This window comes from Magnolia sinica, chromosome 17 (genome assembly GCF_029962835.1).
Source record: "Magnolia sinica isolate HGM2019 chromosome 17, MsV1, whole genome shotgun sequence".
NCBI lineage: Eukaryota > Viridiplantae > Streptophyta > Magnoliopsida > Magnoliales > Magnoliaceae > Magnolia > Magnolia sinica.
In genome coordinates, this window is record NC_080589.1 from 73,382,686 (window position 1) to 73,403,889 (window position 21,204).

General features: G+C 39.6%; 2 protein-coding genes across 2 annotated transcripts in view; one reads left to right on the forward strand and one right to left on the reverse strand.

Annotated features, from left to right (window-relative positions):
- Positions 1–9,097, forward strand: part of LOC131230307 (general transcription factor IIH subunit 2) — a 29,915-nt gene extending 20,818 nt beyond the window's left edge. The window contains exon 4 of the mRNA XM_058226163.1: positions 8,670–9,097. Within this exon, the coding sequence (XP_058082146.1) occupies positions 8,670–8,818 (149 nt within the window). The 3' untranslated portion in view covers positions 8,819–9,097. The remainder of the gene's footprint in view (positions 1–8,669) is intronic.
- Positions 9,098–11,213: 2,116 nt separating this feature from the next.
- On the reverse strand, positions 11,214–15,130 carry LOC131230306 (protein ABCI7, chloroplastic). Its single transcript, XM_058226162.1, has 3 exons — positions 14,136–15,130; positions 13,480–13,739; positions 11,214–11,772 (listed from the first exon to the last, which is right to left on the reverse strand). The coding sequence occupies exons 1-3, from the start codon at positions 15,000–15,002 to the stop codon at positions 11,457–11,459; spliced, it is 1,443 nt and encodes a 480-aa protein (XP_058082145.1). The 5' UTR covers positions 15,003–15,130; the 3' UTR covers positions 11,214–11,456.
- Positions 15,131–21,204: the final 6,074 nt, after the last annotated feature.

Sequence of the window (21,204 nt, forward strand, 5' to 3'; positions counted from 1 at the left end):
ACCCAATAAAAAACCTTCCAGCAATCGTCAAACAGTAGGGCCCATCCGATCGACCTTCTGTATTCTAATGAAGATTCAAATAATTCTTATACAGATTAAAGAACCCTTTTGCTGGTGCTTCTCTGGTCGATCTGGTTTGAAAGAAATAACCAGACTTTTAGGAATGAGAATCATGTTGCTGCAGCTGTCCTGAGTTGGGTCCTTGTGTGTTTTTCAGATTAGGTCTCTTTAAGGCCTGCTTAGGGTAGCTCTTTCAGGGTTTTTGTGTTTCTGTGTGGCTGTTCTATATGGCCTGCGGTGGGTAGGCTGCTAGGTGGGTCTGTATAATATTTTTTTTTTTTTTTTTTTTTTTTTTTTTTTTTAATTTTGTTTTTTTTTTTTTGTTTTTTGTTTTTTTTTTTGTTTTTGTTTTTTTTTTTTTAGTTTTTGTTTTTTGTTGTTTTTTTTTTTTGTTTTTTTTTTAGTTTTTTAGTTTTTTTGTTTTTGTTTTTGTTTTTTTTTTTTTTTTTTTTTTTTTTTTTTTTTTTTTTTTTCTTTTTTTTTTTTTTTTTTTTTTTTTTTTTTTTTTTTTTTTTTTTTTTTTTTTTTTTTTTTTTTATTTTTTTTCTTTTTTTTTTTTTTTTTTTTTTTTTTTTTTTTTTTTTTTTTTTTTTTTTTTTTTTTTTTTTTTTTTTTTTTTTTTTTTTTTTTTCTTTTTTTTTTTTTTTTTTTTTTTTTTTTTTTTTTTTTTTTTTTTTTTTTTTTTTTTTTTTTTTTTTTTTTTTTTTTTTTTTTTTTTTTTTTTTTTTTTTTTTTTTTTTTTTTTTTTTTTTTTTTTTTTTTTTTTTTTTTTTTTTTTTTTTTGGGGGGGGGGGGGGGGGGGGGGGGGGGGGGGGGGGGGGGGGGGGGGGGGGGGGGGGGGGGGGGGGGGGGGGGGGGGGGGGGGGGGGGGGGGGGGGGGGGGGGGGGGGCGGGGGGGGGGGGGGGGGGGGGGGGGGGGGGGGGGGGGGGGGGGGGTGGGGGGGGGGGGGGGGGGGGGGGGTTGGGGGGGGGGGGGGGGGGGGGGGCGTGTCAGGGGGGGGGGGGGGGTGAGGGGGAGGGGGGAGGGGGGGGGGAGGGGGGGGGCCGGGGGGAGGGGGGGGGGGGGGGGGGGGGGCGGGGGGGGGGGGGGGGGGGGGGGGGGGGGGGGGGGTTTATCAAGGATGCGGTTCTAGTACCAATCAGTTGCATCATATCTTGCTGAATATCCCCAGCAATTCAACAACATTCTTATGTTGTGCATCTTTCAAAAAATAAATAAAATTTTCATGTTGTGCATTATCTTCGATGCTCTGTCACTCTACACCTAAGAAATATTGAGGTCCCCAAGATCTTTTATGTTAATGTTGGAATGAGTTTTTACTGCTTGTTGAATTCTTGATTATCACCCTCAGTGATGGTGATGTCATTGACGGATGAAAGACAACAATAGCAGTTAACAGTCCTCTTGTCGATGGAGAGGGATCGTTCGCCTACGCTTAAATGGAACTTTTGGAGCATGAAGAGCTATTTAGAACCACTCAAACCACTGAGGGTGATACATTATGTTTCTTTAGGAGCTTGCTTGAGCCCATAGATGACATGTTTCTTCACCACCACCACCACCACCACCACCGCTACCACCACCACCATCATCATACCCTTGCCTTGGTTGTGCGATCGGCTATATGGATCAATTGCTTGGCAATAGTTCTATTTGTGCCTAACGCTAAACTATCCTTGACTTTGTCTAGGTATAGGTTGGCCCATCACCACCGGGTGGGTTATTGATGGCATGTTTCCTATGATACATAATTTATGGCCATCCCCTTGATCAAAAGCTGTAAAAGGAGGCTGCTTAATGTAGGCTTCTTTTAGTAGAAGGCCATATGGGAGGGTGTTATTGATGTCCTCTTGATCTGAAGACCATATATATATATATATATATATATATATATATATATAATTTTATTTTTTCTCTAAAAACCGCCTATAGTTTCTGCCATTGTGAAATAACCGCTTACTTTTCACAACTTCCTTCTGCACCACTCATCCTTTAATCCGTTAGCGATCTAGGTGCTTGCTATTAGTGGGCATTAGATATGATACACATTTCATTTCGTATTTTTTAAATACCAAAAAAGCCCCTGAAAGGACTTCTCACTTACCCCCATATGTTCTTTTCGAGACGAAAGAGACAATTTCTCTCTCATTCACACCTCTCTCTTGCCATCGCTCTCATTCTCTCTTTTTCCTCTTTATTCCTCTCTGCCATTTCCTTTCGCCATTGCTCGTGGGCCCATCGTCATCTCTGTGCTTTCCTTTTGCCATCGCTCGTGGGCTCATGCCTCGGCTTTTAGTGCAGCTGCCTTGTCCCTGTCTCCCCTTTCCCCACCTGAATTTCGGTAAAAGGGTTCTTTAATCTCTATAAAAGAATTCTTTAATCTTCATTAGAATATGGAACGTCGATTGGATGGGGTGATGGGCCCTACTGTCTAACAATCACCGGAGGGTTTTTTATTGGGTTGATCGACAGTAGAGCCCTACCAAAGCCTTTTTTGGCTGCATCAGTGGGTTTTTTGGCTACATCTGTTGGGTTTTTGGCATGCATCCCCTCCCTTTTGGTTTCCCTATTTCAATCATGCAGTCCATTTTCCTGGCCCTCTTTCACTCATGTGGTGGGGCCCACAGATGTTAGGCATTGCATTTTTGGCCCTATTTCAATCATGCGGTAGCGCCCACCGATGTCAGGTATCTAGGGGCACTGATGTATGCAATGTTTGTATGTGGTGAAGATGATTTTTGGGGATCACTTGGGGCCCTCATCTTTTGGGGGCCACTGAAGTACGCAATGTTTGTATGTGGGTAGATTTTTGGGGATAAGTTGGGGCCCACTATAATTACTATAACTGCGAAAGTTCAGTTAATTGGGGCCCATTATGAAATCACAGTTAGCTAATCAGCCCACCTTGAACAGTTTGCTAAACTCAGTCACTAACTGTTGAATGACTATAACTCCAGAAGCTGAGCTCTCAATAGTGACTAGTTAGTTAGCTAATTAGCTATTCCATCATTATATGAACTGCGTTTAGCTAATTTGGGGCCCACTGTCACTGATATTATTTGGGGCAACTAATTAGTGATTACATTGATTATAGTGAAATCACCTGTATTGCGGTGATGAAATCAGTGATTACTTTGATTATAGTGATTACAGTATTTGTGATTATAGCGGTTGTAATTACTGTGAGATCAGTTATAGTGATTGAGACTACAGTGATGGTCATTACAGGGATTAAAGTGATTATAATGATTATAGTGTTTGTGATTACATTCATTTTGTGATTGTAATTACTGTCATTACTATGAGATCAATTATAGTGATTGTGAAATCAGTGTGCGATTACAGTCAGTAAAGTGAAATTAGTTATTAGTTATTTTAGTGAAATTATGTTTGCAGTGATTTCAGTCATTATAGTGATTGTGATTTCAATGATTTCAATCATTATAGTGATTGTGATTGCAGTGTATAAAATGAAATTAGTTATAGTGATTTCAATGAAATTGTGTTTACAGTGATTTCAGTCATTATGGTGATTGTGATTACAGTGAATAAAATTAAATCAATTATAGTGATTTTAATGAAATTGTGTTTACGGCGATTTCGCTCATTATAGTTATTGTGATTTAAGTCGTTATAGGGATTGTGACTATTGTGATGTCTTGTAGTGTAGCTATTTTGTGTGTTCAGTGATTGTGACTATATTGTTGTGTTGTAGTGTAGTTATTCTGTGTATTTCAGTGAATCCTATTGACTGTTGAATTGCTCTTATTATTAGGTGATAATGATGATGTCTAATTCGGAATTTTTCGTGACTCTCTCTCTCTCTCCTACATTGCCTTTCTCTTGGAAGTTGGAAGATCAAGATTCAAGCACTTTTAAGTTTCATGGAAGATAGCTTGTTGATTTTCTACAATAATAAATAAATAGCTTGTTGATTTTGTTGTTACTTCTTGTTAACTACATTATTAAATGTTTATAGTTATGAGGGAAAAGGATTTGGCGTTGATTGTTGCTGGTCTGTCGAGGGTCTGCCATGGCAGTTGCTTGAAGCTCTTTATCAGGTCTCTCGTGTACAGAAGGTTGTTCACATTTACAATCAGATAGGTGCTCTGATCATTAGGCATCCCACATTCTGCAGGGATCTAATAGAGATGGAGGAAGATCTGGTTAGGGTATTGGTGGTTTTTGGAGAGAGGTGTTTAACCTGTCAGGGCATGATAGGAGACTGGAGGTGGGAGAAACCCCGGAATTCCTTGGGGAGAGCACTCTTGGAAAAGGAACACAACAATAGGTTCTATACCAATGGCAAGGTTCTCGTTTTGCGTTGGGGAATGAAGGTTGTAACAGGAAGCAAATTGATGAAGATTGGGGTGTGAATATTTCTGTCCTATAGATGATTTCTCATCATCTTTGCTTGCAATTGCATCTCTCTAGCCTTTTTTTTTTTCTTTAAGTAAAATTGTTGCCTATCAATAAAAAAAAAAGGTTTGGTTTTGGTGATTGCCTGTGACATAGTTAAGCATCCATGTGCCTAGAATAGTCTCCCGCCAGCTCCTAGTTCAAGAAACTCCTTGTAATCAACTTTGACCACGAAATAACATGTCTACTTAATGACTCTTAAGGATCGAGAACTCGACCACGTAGCACAGGGGAGAATTAATGCCTTAACAAACAGTGGGACTGTAAGAGAGTTTTAGTGCTGATCCATTGAGCCCATTCTTCTGCCTAGCTTGGTTTCACTCCTCAAAAGGGAACTTTGCATTAGTTATCAGAGTCATATGGGCATCAATGCACAAAAGTGCACCCCTCTAACTGTGGCATCTTACGTTGAAGGGCTTGACTAGGTGTGCAGTTGCCATTGTTTGTTAGCAGCGTTATAGATTAGTGGGGCATCTCATGAACAGTTAAAAAAGAGTATGATTGGTATTCCAAATTCAATTGGTGAAGAGAGATGGTTATGATTGGGTTATGCTCCACTCTGCAAAGGCCCAGAGTCAGATGGTCAGTATTTATCTTGATGTATGCCGTGTCTATAGTTCGTCTTTAGTAAAGTCGTGAAACTTCGAAGAGTCATCATCCATATCAACTTCGGAAAAATCGTCATCATCTGTATCCTCACTTTCTGAGGAACTTCCAACAGACTAGAGTTCTATTGGGTCGTTGTACTTGGGCAAACTTTGATCTTCTTTGAGACCACCGACAATCTTTTCTTCACTACCTTCAAAATTTTCTTTGCTACCTTCAACCTCTTTTTCATCAGGGCTGCCTTCTACTTGAGGTGTATATAAAACATAAATCTTCACCTTCACATTCTTGTTGTTCTTATGGTACCTAAAGATATCTATCTATCAAGTCCTTGTCATTGCGCACTACACTCACCTCATCTTCATTCTTTTTCCGTGATAATTTGTATTTAATTTTAATATTTTCAGCTTCTCTACATTCCATCATCGCTCTCACAGTGGAATTTAAGTCCATAAATGACGTTTGGTTGTAATCTATATTAAATTCTTCAAACTTCCCACATTTATATTCTAATCTATTGGATGCATTCATCTCAAATCTTCTCTCATAATAAATCTGGGTCACCAAAAATTTCGAACTAGACGTCATCTTTATTACCTAATAATAAGAGCAATTCAACGGTCAATAGGATTCACTGAAATACAGAAAATAGTTAAGCTACACTACACTACAACCTTGTAGTCGCAATCACCGAAATACACAAAATAATGTACATAACTGAAACACACAAAATAGCTACAGTACAAGACAACACTGTAGTCAATCACTATAATGACTGAAATAACTGAAGTCATAATCACTATAATAACTGAAATTACTGTAAACACAATTTCATTAAAATCACTATAACTGATTTCACCTTATTCCCTGTAATCACAAGCACTATAATATCTTTCAAAAATCACAATCACTATAATGACTGAAATCCAATGTAGCAAAAAAAGCTTCGGTGGGGCTCCACTGTCAATTTACCCAATAAAAAACCTTCCAGCAATCGTCAAACAGTAGGGCCCATCCGATCGACCTTCTGTATTCTAATGAAGATTAAAAAATTCTTATACAGATTAAAGAACCCTTTTGCTGTTGATCTGGTTTGAAAGAAATAACCAGACTTTTAGGAATGAGAATCATGTTGCTGCAGCTGTCCTGAGTTGTCCTTGTGTGTTTTTCAGATTAGGTCTCTTTAAGGCCTGCTTAGGGTAGCTCTTTCAGGGTTTTTGTGTTTCTGTGTGGCTGTTCTGTATGGCCTGCGGTGGGTAGGCTGCTAGGTGGGTCTGTATAGTTTATTAGTTTTCTTTTATTTGTTTTGTTTCTTTTTTTCTTTGGCAGAGAGGGAGGGATTGCCTGATGTATTTGAGTGTCAGGGGAAGGGAGGGAGGGCTGCTTGTAGTTACATAAGTATTGATCTATAAGCGCCTGTTTGATTTGTCATTGATTACTTTTTACTTCATCCTGACAGCCACTGTCAGTGTAAATTGACCGGAAGGATGATGTGCTTGGTAACTGATGTAATGTGTGGGAATTTCAACCAAAAAGCATTGAAACGTGTTTGGTGTTGACGTCTGCTTCATACATTTATTGTGGGAAATTGAAACGGTGCTCCTTACAAATACTCACCAACACCTGCAAGAGATGTTTTAGAGAGAGATTGTTTCATGACTTTGTTGATGCCACAAAGCAATTAAAGATTATTTCTGGACACCGGAAATTGAAACAACATCGTTTGATTGCTCAATTCATTCTTTTTGCATCCATATGTCATCATCTTCTTCAGATTCATGATGAAAGTTATGGCACAAGTTTGACACTGGCTGTCAACTTGATGCAACCTTCCTTTATCTGGTCTAGGGCAAATGGCTACCTAACACCACCCTACTTTATCTGCCTGGGGACTGGCAATGAGAGCACAAAACTCCCACAGGTGCAATCTAATAGACTATTAGTTTGGTTGATTGTCTAATAGTCTATTGCATGGGTTGGATTACAGTCAACGAGTTGATTACAATCGTCGAGCTGTTTATAGCCATATGTAGTCAATGTTGGAAATTATCAGTAGTTAAACACTTTATAGCCATCTTTCAAAAAAAAAAAAAATGCTTTCTAGTCAGTCACCAAAAACCATGATGTTTCTTTTACAAATTCTGTTTATAGTTATGAGGGAAAAGGATTTGGTATTGATTGTTGCTGGTGTGTCGAGGGTCTGCTATGTCAGTTGCTTGAAGCTCTTTATCAGGTCTTTCGTGTACAGAAGGTTGTTCACATTTACAATCGGATAGGTGCTCTGATCATTAGGCATCCCACATTCTGCAGGGATCTAATAGAGATTGAGGAAGATCTGGTTAGGGTATTGGTGGTTTTTGGAGAGAGGTGTTTAACCTGTCAGGGCATGATAGGAGACTGGACGTGGGAGAAACCCCGAAATTCCTTGGGGAGAGCACTCTATGGAAAAGGAACACAGCAATAGGTTCTATACTTCTATTCCAACGGCAAGGTTCTGGTTTTGCGTTGGGGAATCCTGGAAGGTTGTAACAGGAAGCAAATTGATGAAGATTGGGGTGTGAATATTTCTGTCCTATAGATGATTTCTCATCATCTTTGCTTGCAATTGCATCTCTCTAGCCATTTTTTTTTTCTTTTTTCTTTTTTCTTTAAGTAAAATGTGTTGCCTATCACAAAAAAAAAGGTTTGGTTTTTGTGATTGCCTGTGACATATTTAAGCATCCATGTGCCTAGAATAGTCTCCCGCCAGCTCCTAGTTCAAGAAACTCCTTGTAATCAACTTTGACCACGAAATAACATGTCTACTTAATAACTCTTAAGGATCGAGAACTCGACTACGTAGCACAGGGGAGAATTAATGCCTTAACAAACAGTGGCAACATTTGATGTAAGGTGGGACTGTAAGAGAGTTTTAGTGCTGATCCATTGAGCCCATTCTTCTGCCTAGCTTGGTTTTACTCAAAAGGGAACTTTGCATTGGTTATCAGAGTCATATGGGCATCAATGCACAAAAGTGCACCCCTCTAACTGTGGCATCTTATGTTGAAGGGCTGGACTAGGTGTGCAGTTGCCATTGTTTGTTAGCAGCGTTAACCCATCCATATTACAGGTGATAGATTAGTGGGGCATCTCATGAACAGTTAAAAAAGAGTATGATTGGTATTCCAAATTCAATTGGTGAAGAGAGATGGTTATGATTGGGTTATGCTCCACTCTGCAAAGGCCCAGAGTCAGATGGTCAGTATTTATCTTGATGTATGCCGTGTCTATAGCGGATGGGTTGCCACTTGCCACTGTTTAATAAACCGTGTGAACCGCCAAGTCACACAACATTGTACACCCAAGTTGACATCCAGCAATATCATGCCTCCGTCATTCTAGAAATTCTCTTTGTTCATAGTGAAAATAGTACCAACTGTATGTGTGCCTGGTATCTTTTTATTTAATCTCCTCATGCAATCTCTTTTTGAACTTGGGCTTGATTTTTCACCCCATTTCTTTTATTTTTCTATGTTTTCTTTCTACCGATACAATCTTCTGTATATTCCTATGGCTCCTCACCATGTACTGTCATTCCATGCAGGGAGCAATCCTGTCCTCCGCGTTGCTTGTCCAAAGTGCAAGCAGCACTTCTGCCTCGATTGTGACATCTATATCCATGAGAGCTTGCACAATTGCCCTGGATGTGAGAGCCTCAGAGAATCCAAGCCATCGAATACAACCAAAGTGTGATGCAATTGATTCTTCAAGTTCCAAATGTGTTTTAGCGGCTATTTAAAGTAAGCAAAGCAAGCGGTTCCCTGGAAGCAGGCGCAAGGGTTTTAGGTTAGAAATTCAGGCAACTGCATGACATTTATGGAAGGTACCGTACTGCTTTGAGGCACATACATCTTTCAATCATAATTTCCAGCCCAATCGATTCCAAGACAATAAAAATAGATGGAGAAGAGTAAGACAATTTTGATAAGCGTTACCTCATTTCCAATTCCAAACCCCTCTCCCCTTTGTTGTAAGCTCATCGGCAACTATGTGCACATGGGCCTTTTTTGTTCCTGGTTTGAGGCTTTTCTGGCTGTGATATTTAATAGTAGCCTAAGAAGACTGGCGTGAATCCTGCTTGCAGTTTGCTCAGTTCTTCTTCTTTCTTTGATACATTTCTCTTTGTAGCTTAGTTTTCTAGCATGAGAAGTTGACCTAACTGCAATCACTCTGTTTTCCACCCACACACACACACTACGTGGGCATTCAGAACCCAGGAATTTAGTGTTGAAATGTAGTGCGTCTACCAGTGAGCTGTGCATCGGGACTCAATTCTATTATTCTTCCTTATCTTTTTCCTGTTGAAAGTTGCTCTTGAAAAACTGGAAATTACAACCCACTTTTTATTTATTTATTATCATTATGTAATCTTGGCTCCTGATCTGGCTCGAAAGATGAAGATGGCCCTTACACAATAATTCCTACTGTATTAGCGTGCAGTGTGATCACCAACAGCCACTGGATAGGAGGGATCTTTAGGGGAATGCCCTTGGCCCCAAAATAAATGTATGGACCCAGGCCATAAAATGAGCTGGAAAACTGATGGATGGTGTGGATATATGAAACAAACATCAAGGTGGGCCCCATGGTACAGCCTCACCGAATTGAGGCTCATTCAAATTCAAGTAAAAAAGAAGAAGAAACTTGAAACCCAATTGCCCACCTACGGCACAGAGAGATGTTAATAAATTTAATATTTTCCAGAGGAAGAAAGCTTGCTGTAGAACCCTCCACTACTTTTTTAAAAAAATTTTATTTTTAAAACATGCATTCACACCCTACACACAGACCCACTCACTCACACCACAGTGGGATTTTATCACAATGGGTACTCTAAACCCATGACATGGTGTTGTAACTCTTGTGAGTCTACCACGTAGGCATGAGTAAGGACCCCTCCACTAAGTCTACTAACCCCCATTTTACTCCCAACATATTCAAAATAGGTTACCTTTTTTGTACTTTGTCAAATATTAGAATACAAATGGTCCAAGTAAAAATCTCCATATTCATGGGATATCCTGGCCTATTTGATTATAGTAGCTACCTTGGATAAAACGTGATAATAGCATTTGTGCCACCACACAGTTGGCACGTGTATGTCCATCTGAACCAGACATCCTGTAGGCTAAGCCTTGATTGTCCTATGGACCTCGCCTTATTAAATAAGAAACAATGCTGATTATTTATTTATCCTTAGTGTTTATTGCTGCCAATTAAAGGTATGGAATCGTCCAATCATAATGGTCTTTGAACCATGGCCCATCCACTACTGGAAACACTAATTGATGGTTTACAATCTTTCTTTCTCCTTGGTGAAATAATTTTTACAATCTCACCCCTCATGTCTGTCTTTGAGGTTCCAAGTCCTTAATTGGAGGTTGTTCCTAATTACTGGAAAAAAAATGTGGTTAGGTGTGACATGCCTCGAAGCGTCGGCGGTCTGTTTTCATTATGCTCAGTTGGGTCCGGTAGGAAGAAAAAAACAGTAATGATGTCCATCTCTGAGGGTCTCCGAGGCATGCGTTTGTTTTGCATGGCTGTTGGGCTTTGTTAAATGGCCTTGGAATTAATATCTTAGTCCAAACAGTAGAAGAGATCTGAAGCTTTCGTGACTTTTTGGCTACCTCGTGAATTTGAAGGTTTTTGGGTGGTTGAACTTCTGTTTTCTTTAGTACATCATGTCCTTTATTAATTATAATAATAATAATAATATTATAATTATAATTAATAATACTAGAAGTAATATAAACTAACTCACAAGGAAGGTCCTGGTACATCCCACGTGTAACATGAGATGTTTTGGGCATGTGGAAAGTCCAACCATATACGTCTGGTCTGCAACCAACGTTGGTGCGTCTCAACTTGACACTTTTCAAGGGTCAGCTTTCTAAAATAAAACTAGACAGATAGCCTTTTCCATCCAATCATGCCTTGTTTGTGACAATCTTCCATTTTACAGGGATCTTCAGTCATGAGTCTACTGAATGGACAGTCCATATTGATGATATGTTTAAATGGAAGACAGGATGATTTCTGGTAGGATATTTTTTTCTTTTTCAATTAATGTTAAACAGACACACAGGAGTTGAAAATTCAGGTTAATAATGTAAAAGGCTGCTGTAGAAAGAGGGGGTTAAATAAGGTGGTTTTCTTTCATATAATAAATACAAAATTTCTCTTGATTCTGATTTACTTGCCCTCAATTCCGTCATGGCACTTATAAATCTTGCTAAATCTCCTGTAACCCAGGATAGATCTTGCAATTCTCTGAAAAAATTATGAAAACCTGCAGCCCACAGCTGGAGAGAGACGAGGTGGTTTGGTCCATTCATTGGATGGCTCCTTTAGCTGCTAACAAATCTCTTAAATGACTCTGCACTGACTTGCGGAGTGGCTCATACGGCAAACGGTCTGTCACCTCAGCCCCAAATGAGAAGATGAGGGCATTTCTTGCTGTTTGTAAGTCGATACCGCGCGCTCGGAAGTAGAAGAGCTGGTCCTCTTCAAGATCACTTATGGCAGCTCCATGGGAGCATTTGACATCGTCAGCAATGATTTGGAGGTTAGGTTTTACATTGACTGTTGCACGTGGCACCATAAGGAGGCTCCGTGTCAGCTGTCCGGCATCTGTTTGCTGCGCAAGCCTGTTGAATGTTGCTTATTAGAAGTGAATTCCCAAATGACAGATTTATTTACAGCTGGACTACAAGGAACTGAAGAAATGCAAGTTGATGATGCAGGGCCTCATCAAAGAGAAGAAAAACCAGCTGCACCTAATAACAATCATGAAATTCTAGCTGGGGGATAGCAACTGAAGCGACAGATTTATATTTGCATTTTCTAAAGTTCAAGAACATCTTCTATTTGAATAAAAGAACACTAATCAGCTGTTAGCAATAAGGGAACTTTTTATGCAAGCAAATGCTACACATGTTGATGTAATTTGAATCTGATGGCCAAAAATAGCGGTTCTGAGATGCATCGAATATTGGAGAATAAAGGATATAGACATATAGTTCGCATTTAAATATGAGAGGAACCCGCCCTTGTCACATGTGGTAGGGAATGTATGGCTATACAGACCATCCAAATTGTGGGGACACATTGCAGATGGAGCATATATCTAAAATTCCATGGGTCATGCCGCCCTAACCATCCATTTCTTACAGTGACAGATCTATCAAAAGAGGAGAACAACATAAAGGAGCCATGTTACTATACAAATAGCAAGCTGACTGACTGTCCATCTTTAGCAGAAGAGTATGCCTTAGATGGCAATCAAATGGATAGTTAGAGTAAGATATCGAGCGGTCCAAATTCTAAGGAACAATCAGATGGTTACTTTCAGACTGTCATCTTCTCATTGTAACTTTACGGGTCATGCTCCATCAACTATTCAGTCAGCTATTTGGAGTTTGGATAGTCTGGACTGCCTTACAACTATGCCATATTTATAGTTGAAGAGTCACAACCATTTTTAGAATGGCGGTGAACAATCATACTATTCTAGCCCGTGAATCTAACATGGTGCCAGGACATTTCTTTTTTCTTCCAATTCGGTCATCAGCAACTTGGAATTTGGCCTTTTGGAATTGGAATCCAATTCCTGGGCCAATTTTCATGTTTGACAACCTGGAATTTGGCCTGAATTCAATTATTGATTTTAAGCCAGCTATGATTCTTTCTGAAAAGCTGGTTTGAAAATTCCTGGGAATTGGATTCCAATTCCAGGTTGACAAACAACTGACAGAATAAAATTGTCAGGAATCCAATTCTTGGAATTGAATATTCAAGTAATTTTCAAATTCCAGGTTGCCCAATGACCCTAAAATGGATAAAAACAGGACAACGTGGAAAAGTAGGAAACTTTATTAGTCTTTTTCAGAGTGATAACTGAACTTTTAATAAAGAAAAGCAAGAAACAAAACACTATTAGTTCCAAAAATACTTGGAAATGGGCTAGTTGTATTAGTTCCATTGTTCATTTTGAGCCCTTTGATTCCAGCATCGGATCTTTTGGAACCCATTTAACCTAGTGGAGCATTATTAAGGCCTGTGATTTCCGTCTCTTACTCTGCTACTACAAGGTAGGAAGGTTTAAATCTCAGTTTTTGGCACACTTCTCTAATCCAGCGGAAGTAGAACAACGACTTAAACCTAGCATCAAACAGCTCCAAGCTTGTTCTTTTAAGATAAGAGGGTGATTGTTTATGTTGAAAGAAAAGCGATGGAAAGAAGAAAACCATCAAGCAAGTTATAGATTTTGTGATGAATGTTTTTTCATGGAATAACATAAGTTACAACTGCAAGACAAGTGAAATAAACAGGAAAGAGGAAAGAATTCAAAGTACCTGTTGACCTGAACATTCCCATCGAATACAGCATGTCCTGAGGAATGAGTAACGATGCACTTGTGAAGCTGTCGGGAATATCCTCTTGGATGGTCCAAGACTAATCTGCTATGCAGATCTTGCGTCTGATTACTGCCAGATAAGTGGAATGTCGACAGTTCAGTCACTGTGTCGGAACCTAATTGCTGAATATGGAGATTATGCCTGCTCAATTTCCCGCCAGTACTAGTCTCTACGAGCTCATAAGTACTAGATGATCCCTGTAAATGATGGTGTGCTATTAATTTCAAAAATTTAAGTCCCCAGAAGCAGATTGCGGGAAAAACAAAGGATGCCAAATTGAAATTTATTTACTTTCAACATCCCATGAAAAATTGATAATATAAACCAAAAGCTTAGAGAGAAACGTAAATTGGACGGCAAAACCCTTCTAGCTTAGCATTTCAGCAACATCATTGGCTTCTCTACTAGCATATTTGAATGAAAAAGTCAGCTATTGTATATACACTCTAGATTAGAACCTACTACAAATCATCTTATGTATATCAGGGGATTGAAGTTCGGCGAAATATATCTAGAAAGGGAATGCCCAACAAATGTTTGATCAATTGAGCTATGACCCATTAAAGAAAAGAGAAGGAAAGTGAGCAATTCACCTGCTGAACGAATGTCCACTTTATATGGGAAGCATTCGAAGACTGCCTCTGTATATATGAGTGTCGAACCGTTGCACCATCTCGAATTACAAACTCCGTCACTGAATTTGCCCAATAGCACTTATCCTCACCATCCCCGCCCAAATACTCCTCAATGATCCCAATTTCCCCGCCCTCCTCCACCAGAACCAATGCCCTCGGGTTTGAAACCGGCAGCAGCTTGCTCTCGCTGTCCGTTCCTTCCCAAGAACAGAACCTCAGATGCAAAGGTGTCTCAACGCGGCAGCCGGCGGGCACGTAGACGACGGCGATGTCTGGGGCCCCGACTCCATTGAGATCCCAAAAGAGGTCGCCGTCCGGGAATTGGGAGAGAACGTCGAGGAGCAAAGTGGAGAGATGGGAGGGGGCGTTAGAGAGGGGGCCGACGAAGACAGGGGAGGGGAGAGGGGAGAGGTTGGAGAGGGAGGTGATGACGTGGCCGTCTAGAAGGGTGAGAAAGGGGAGATGGGTGTCGGTGGGGAGGGAGGGAGAGGAAGAAAGGGAGGGAGGGAGGGAAGTGGGGAGGATTTGGGAGGATTTGAGGAAGGAGGTGTCGGTGAAGCGAAAGGGCTCGTCTTTGGAGGAAGGCCATGATTTGGAGAGGAGGGATAGGGAGGAGGTTTCTCTGAGCTTTTGGAGAGGTAGAGATGGAGATGGAGAAGGGTCAGAAGAGAAAGAATCTTCCAGAGTTTCAGCGAGTCGGAGGACGAAAGGGTCGGAGAGTGATGAAGAGATGGGTTGAAACCTGGTTCGGCTTTTGGATCTTTTTATGGCTGGGTTTTGGCGGAGGTGGAGAAATGCTGGAGAGATGGAGGAACAGCACGCCATGGATGCTCTTACTCTTCTTCTTTCTACTCTCTCTCTCTCTCTCTCTGATTGGAATATTACAATTTGGATCTGTTTGGATGTATAATTAAAATCCTATTTGAGCTCACACGTGAATAAGATGGCCGTTCCTCATCTGCGCCGCTTCGGGAATATTTAGGAGTCGCTTGGATGCCTGTAAAGGCGAGGTTGTAAACGGATTCCAACTTAAAAAAGAATTACAGTAATCTGATTACAAGGAATGCTTCGATGGATGATGTATTTGCTTGTAAAGACGTTTTTACGTACTGGAAACATAAAACACGGTGAAAATCTATGTTTCATGGTATAGGTAAAGTATTTACCCACTAAAAAGGTTTTATACATGTTAAAATTAAATGTTTAATATATACTTGTGATTTGTGGGGCCTACGGTAATATGTATGGTGCATCTAATTTATCCATTATGTACTTTCATTGATGCTATCCTGTAGTAAAAAAAAAAAAAAACACATACATTGTCGAATGGACCATATAGTCTGTGCATGCTTTAATGCCTTCTCGGGCCTCTAAAAAATTAAATCTCTCTCATGTGATTTTTGTAGATTTTGAAAGTTTCACTGCCCAAGTTTTATGATATGATTGCCTACTATATTTATTGTAAACACTTTATGAGCCGGCGAAACACATAACTTATTTACCTATAAATAGATTACCACTTAAAAGTTAAATGAAATAGCATGTAAACACTCAAAACCCTTTTCAAGTGTAATGGGTTTACAACTAAAAAAATTACAGGCATCCAAACGACCCCTCATGGGCCTGGTTTGGCTGCAATATCCGACCCAAGGGCTAAGCTCTGGCTTAAATGTCAAGCTTGAATCAAGAAAAGCCCAGCCTAATCCATCAGAGCTTACATTATCCTGAACCCTATCTCTCCGCCAGGCCTGACCCTTTAGGGTCTGAACCCGCCCCCCCCCCCCCCCCCCCTTAATTGGGATAGATTAAGTGGGGTTGGGTTGGGCTTGATGAGTTTAAAGTGGTTTAGTAGGGCTAGGCCTGTAAATGAGTTGGGCTAATGCTGACCACAACCTGGTCCGAACCTGACTGATTGCAACCCCTATGTGGTACTTGTGTAACAGATCTAGGCCATTTATCACAAGGCCCACCTTGTATGTTCCTACTTGTTCATTGAACATGATGATTGGCTAACTCTTTCTAACTTCTAAGTGGGGCCGGAAATGGGCTGAACCTGGGCCTGTCAAAATCAATATCTTGAAGACGCTTAGACCAACTTGTTCAAAAACTGGGCACGGATCATCCCCAGGTGGACCTATTTCAAACCGTTCATTTTTTTTTTTTTTTTAAAAAAGCCTCTGGCCCACACCTGTTGACTGAGCGAAGTGGGGAGCACGTGATGGATGGCCCGGATTTCTCATATGTTAACCACACTTTAACAGATGGCGGAAGGATAGGATTAGAATCCATATTCACATTTGAACCGTACCTACATACAACCACAACTAGACGAATGATCTGAACCGTCTGATGGATCGTTGTCTGGCAAACTCTTTTTATTTAAACCTTTTTCGAGCCCTTGATTAGGTTTGATTCTTAGGCCTCTTAGAGTTGTATGTGTCTGGTTTTGGAATTGTGGGCTCCACTACTGGCCTGGCCCATCAGGCGTCGAGTTACCAGGTGGAGGAGAGCGGATTAGGTGTTACCAGAGTACCTTGTGGGTCCTACATTTTTTAATTTTTTTATCTTGTAAATCCATGTCGTCCATCCGTTTTTTCATCTCATTTTATTATGTTATTCCAAAAATTAAGCAGATCCAAATCTCCTGTGAACCACACCACTGAAAAAGGTAGTGAATGACCATTAATGACTCTTTGGAGGCCACAAAAGTTTTGGATCAATCTGATCTTTGTATTTTTCTCTTCATCCATGTCTTTTTGGCATTATCAACCAGTTGGATGGCAAATAAACATTACAGATCTACTTACAGTGGGCCCTGGGAAGCTTTTAATGGTGTGAGTTCAATCACCACTGTTTCCTCATGTGTGGTCCACATGAGATTTAGATCTGCTTAATTTTTTAGGTCATGTATTAATATGGGCTGTAAAAACGGATGGACAGCGTGGATATACAAAACCTCATCAAGGTGGGCCCCACGGTAAGGGTAACACCCACAGCCGCATGTGACAAAATCTAATCCAAATTAAAAAGCTGTGCATATGCGGTATCTGCTTAGGATTTTGGAGAGATTAGAAGTTGTTGGACGGAGATTTCCTGCGCTAGAATGTTAGGCGGGGCCCACCCATTATGTTTATGAGAATCCGACCTGTACATCCGTTTTGAAGGATCATTTTAAGAAATGCTACGAAAAACGAGGTGGATCCAAAACACAAGTGAGCAGCACGAGAGGAAACAGTGGGGATTCAGTGATCACCGTTGAAACATTTTTACGGCTACAAAAGTTATGTATCGGGATAAATTTTTTTGTTTTCACTTCATCCGAGTAGGAATGACCTCATAAATGGTTTGGATGGCATGTAAACATCAAGATGGAATCCAAGAAGGTTTTAACGGTAGAAAACTCTTTTCCTAGTTTTCCCTCTATTATGGCCCACTTGAGTTTTAGATCCATCTCATCTTCGGTCTCATGTCTTAAAATAACCTCTGAAAACGGATGTACGGAGTAGATTTCTAACAAACATCACGGTGGCCCCCACTTGGGATCCCAGTGGGGGAACTTCGGTGTCCAGAGTTGTTGGATTAGCAGGGTTCTATAAACCATGGTTAAAAGGCCCCCACAACTCGGACTGACTCGCTTTAGTCCTGAGTGGAGTCATGACTCACCTAAGCCAGGGGTTGACTTTGGATCATGTGGCGGGAGTGAGTAGAGGTGTATATTAGTTGATTCAAGTCAAGTTTTGCTTAGCTCGGCCCGACTCAGCTAGCAAGATACCTCAGCTTAAACTTGGATCATTATATATATATATATATATATATATATATATATATATATAGAGAGAGAGAGAGAGAGAGAGAGAGAGAGAGAGAGAGAGAGAGAGAGAGAGGCATGCTCCCCTGCGCACCTACGCACGTGCACACCTTTGCACACGTGTCATGGGTGTCTAATCTGAACGGTCCATGTGATGCGGAATTCCATGAAACCCCATGTGATAAATTTTCACCGTGATCTAAAATTCTGCTGGGCCATAGCAAAGAGAAATGCAAATCAAGGGAGGAAAATGTTTTCATTTTTCATGGGCCATCAAAGTTTTAGATCAAAGTAAAACTTAGGCCCAGGAGGTTTCACGAGGTGCTGCTTCACATGAACGGTTCAGATTTTGGATCCACATTACGTAGGATGGGTTCTCATTATATATATATATATAAAAGATTTGGATATTCTTCATTTTTGGATTCATGCTCTAAAATGATATGGAAAAATGGAGGGACAACGTAGATATTGAATACATACATTAAGGAGGGCTCCATGGTAAGGACAACACCATTTAGGGTAAGGCCGGCCACGCCTAAACCGACCATTGATTTCATATCTTAAGGTATCTAATTTTTTGTGCATGTGTAGCACACTTGATCAACCAAATATAAGATTTGGATATTCTTCATTTTTGGGTTCTTGCTCTAAAATGATAGGGCTAAATGGATGGACAATAGTAGATATAAAATACATACATTAAGGTGGGCCCCATTGTAAGGATCGCACCATTTAGGGTGAGGCTGGCTGCGCCTAATCCGACCATTGATTTCATATATTAAGGTATCCATTTCGTTGTGCATGTGTAGCACACTCGATCAACCAATATATAAAGAATATTTGAGTAGGAAATGGTGATTTTATCAATTACTGGCCAGGCTGGGCCCAATCGCAACCATTTTTTAATTTTTTAATTATTATTTTTATTTTAGGTTCAAGCTCAAGCTTGAAACTTCTGCATTAGGCCCAAGTTGGGTTTGGTGGGACCTTCAGTTTTCAGACTCTACCTAGCCTGTGGTGGCTAAAACCTGCCTCATTGCTACTTGTAAATCATTTTAAGGATGTTTCTAAGCTAGGTTCCTTGAACATTATTTTTATTTTTTAAAATAATTTTAAAACATAGTATATGAAAGATTCAACATGGGCTTTTGGTGGAGATGAACATCAACAAATAAGAAAGTAAAATAAAATTGTGTCCGTAGAATTTTAGAATCATCTGCTCCTAAAAACCCTACAAAATGATAAAGCTGATTTGACTATGGATGGATGCATTTTAAAATCCACCATGACTTTCCTCGTCATGGATTTATTTTACTCTCCATGCATTGTTTTTATTTTTTCTTATATATATATATATATATATATATATATATCTCAACACGATGTGCATATCAAAAGTCCAAGAAACCTTGCGCAATGACAGTGGAAAATCTGACATAAAATAACTAGAAATGCTTCAATGCTCTTGCAACATTAACTTATAACGCTCCTAGTTGCATTGTTTCATAACCAAGGATAGTCCAATCGATTGATCTGAACCTTTTATTAAGTACAGAAAAAAAAATTCAAGGGCTATGATGAGAAGGCCAAATGGATGGACAATTTAAATATAATACACATACATCATGGTGGGTCCACATAACTTAATGACGTCAACACACCACCAAGGTCCCAACACACCACATGAACAGAAGCCGGTGTGGAAGCAGTCTCATGGGAAGGAAATCATGCGTGGAGAGATTAGAAGCCATGTTGGCCCTAACTTATTGTATAACTTTTTACAAGGCCTTACTCTTACCCCGGTGGTAGACTCTAAAGAGTTTCAACATCTGGTCAAGGGTTCAAGTACTCATAGGTGGTGAAATTCTACTACTGTGTGAGTGTGTGGTGGTGTGTGCGTGCGTGATAGAAAAAAAAAAAAACTTTTTACAAGGCATACTAATAAGAAATACATTTCAATGATTGAATTTCACAAAAACATTTAGGCATATGGCTCAAAGAATCAAGATAATCCATGATTCAGATGGTTCACACATAGAAAAACAATTTGGAGGGTGGGCGTCGAGGTGTACACTGTTTTCAATTGCATAGTCCACCTAAATCACAAGTGTGGCTCTTTTTTTGCCTACCCTAAAATTAGGCCATACAATTAAGTAATGGTATTGGATTTTTGAAAATAAAACAAATTAGGACTAACATAGCTTCTCATTTCTCTAAGCAAAATTTCCCTTTGCACCGGATAAAGAAGGCGTCGGTTCTGCGAAAATCTCCTTGTCATGGATATATTTAACCTTTTTTTTTTTAAAAATAAAAAAATAAAATCCATGAATGTTTTGGTAAATATGAAAAGTCAAATCATGCTACAAGAATATCATGTGCTCCAAGGAATTTGTAGTTAAAAACCTGTTAACTCTGTGTTAGGTGTCTACCTAATTAGGTCTAAATATTTATTTTAAAATCAGTTTTTCACCCAAAAAGCGTAGAATCCACATGTTACAAAAGGTGGAGATCCCCTTTAGTGATATAAAGGATTGAAGCATTTAATTCATCACTTTAGTTGCCATGTAAGAGGAAGATATCACCAATCTAAAAGCAGTTGATATCAGAAAGGAAAATCGAATTTAGGGCTGTTTGGATACCACCAAATAAGTTACTTTTTATACTTACATTAGTAGATAAGTAGCTTACATTAGTAGATAAGTAAATTTGGTTTATAATCAAACATAAGTAACTTTTTTATTTAAAGTTACTTAATCACTTTAATTTAATAAGTAGAAATCAAGATAAGTTGCTTGAGGCATATGTAGCTTATCTTTAGTAACTTACTATCCAAGCACCCCCTTAGAAAGATCTAAATGTGATTTTTTGTATAATTATGTTTTTTGGTACTATGATTTCCGTGGAAATTAAAGCCTTACAAAAGAAAACCAAAACGACGGGCTTGACCACACTTTGGGTTAGGCTTGGACATGTTACCTTTGTCCATGGGCCAAGCTTGGGCCTAGTGTATGTCCGGATCAAATTTCGGGTTCAACTTGGGCTCAAGTTATTTTACCTTTTCTTGGGCTCCAAAAAGGGTCTCAACTTAACTTCGCATATATGTATTATATCTTGCTTATACTCAATGCTAAGCCCCGAGCCCAACCTCACCTAAGACAGTGTGCTCTTACCATTAGGCATACCTTGATGTATGTATTCTATATTTATGCTGTCCAT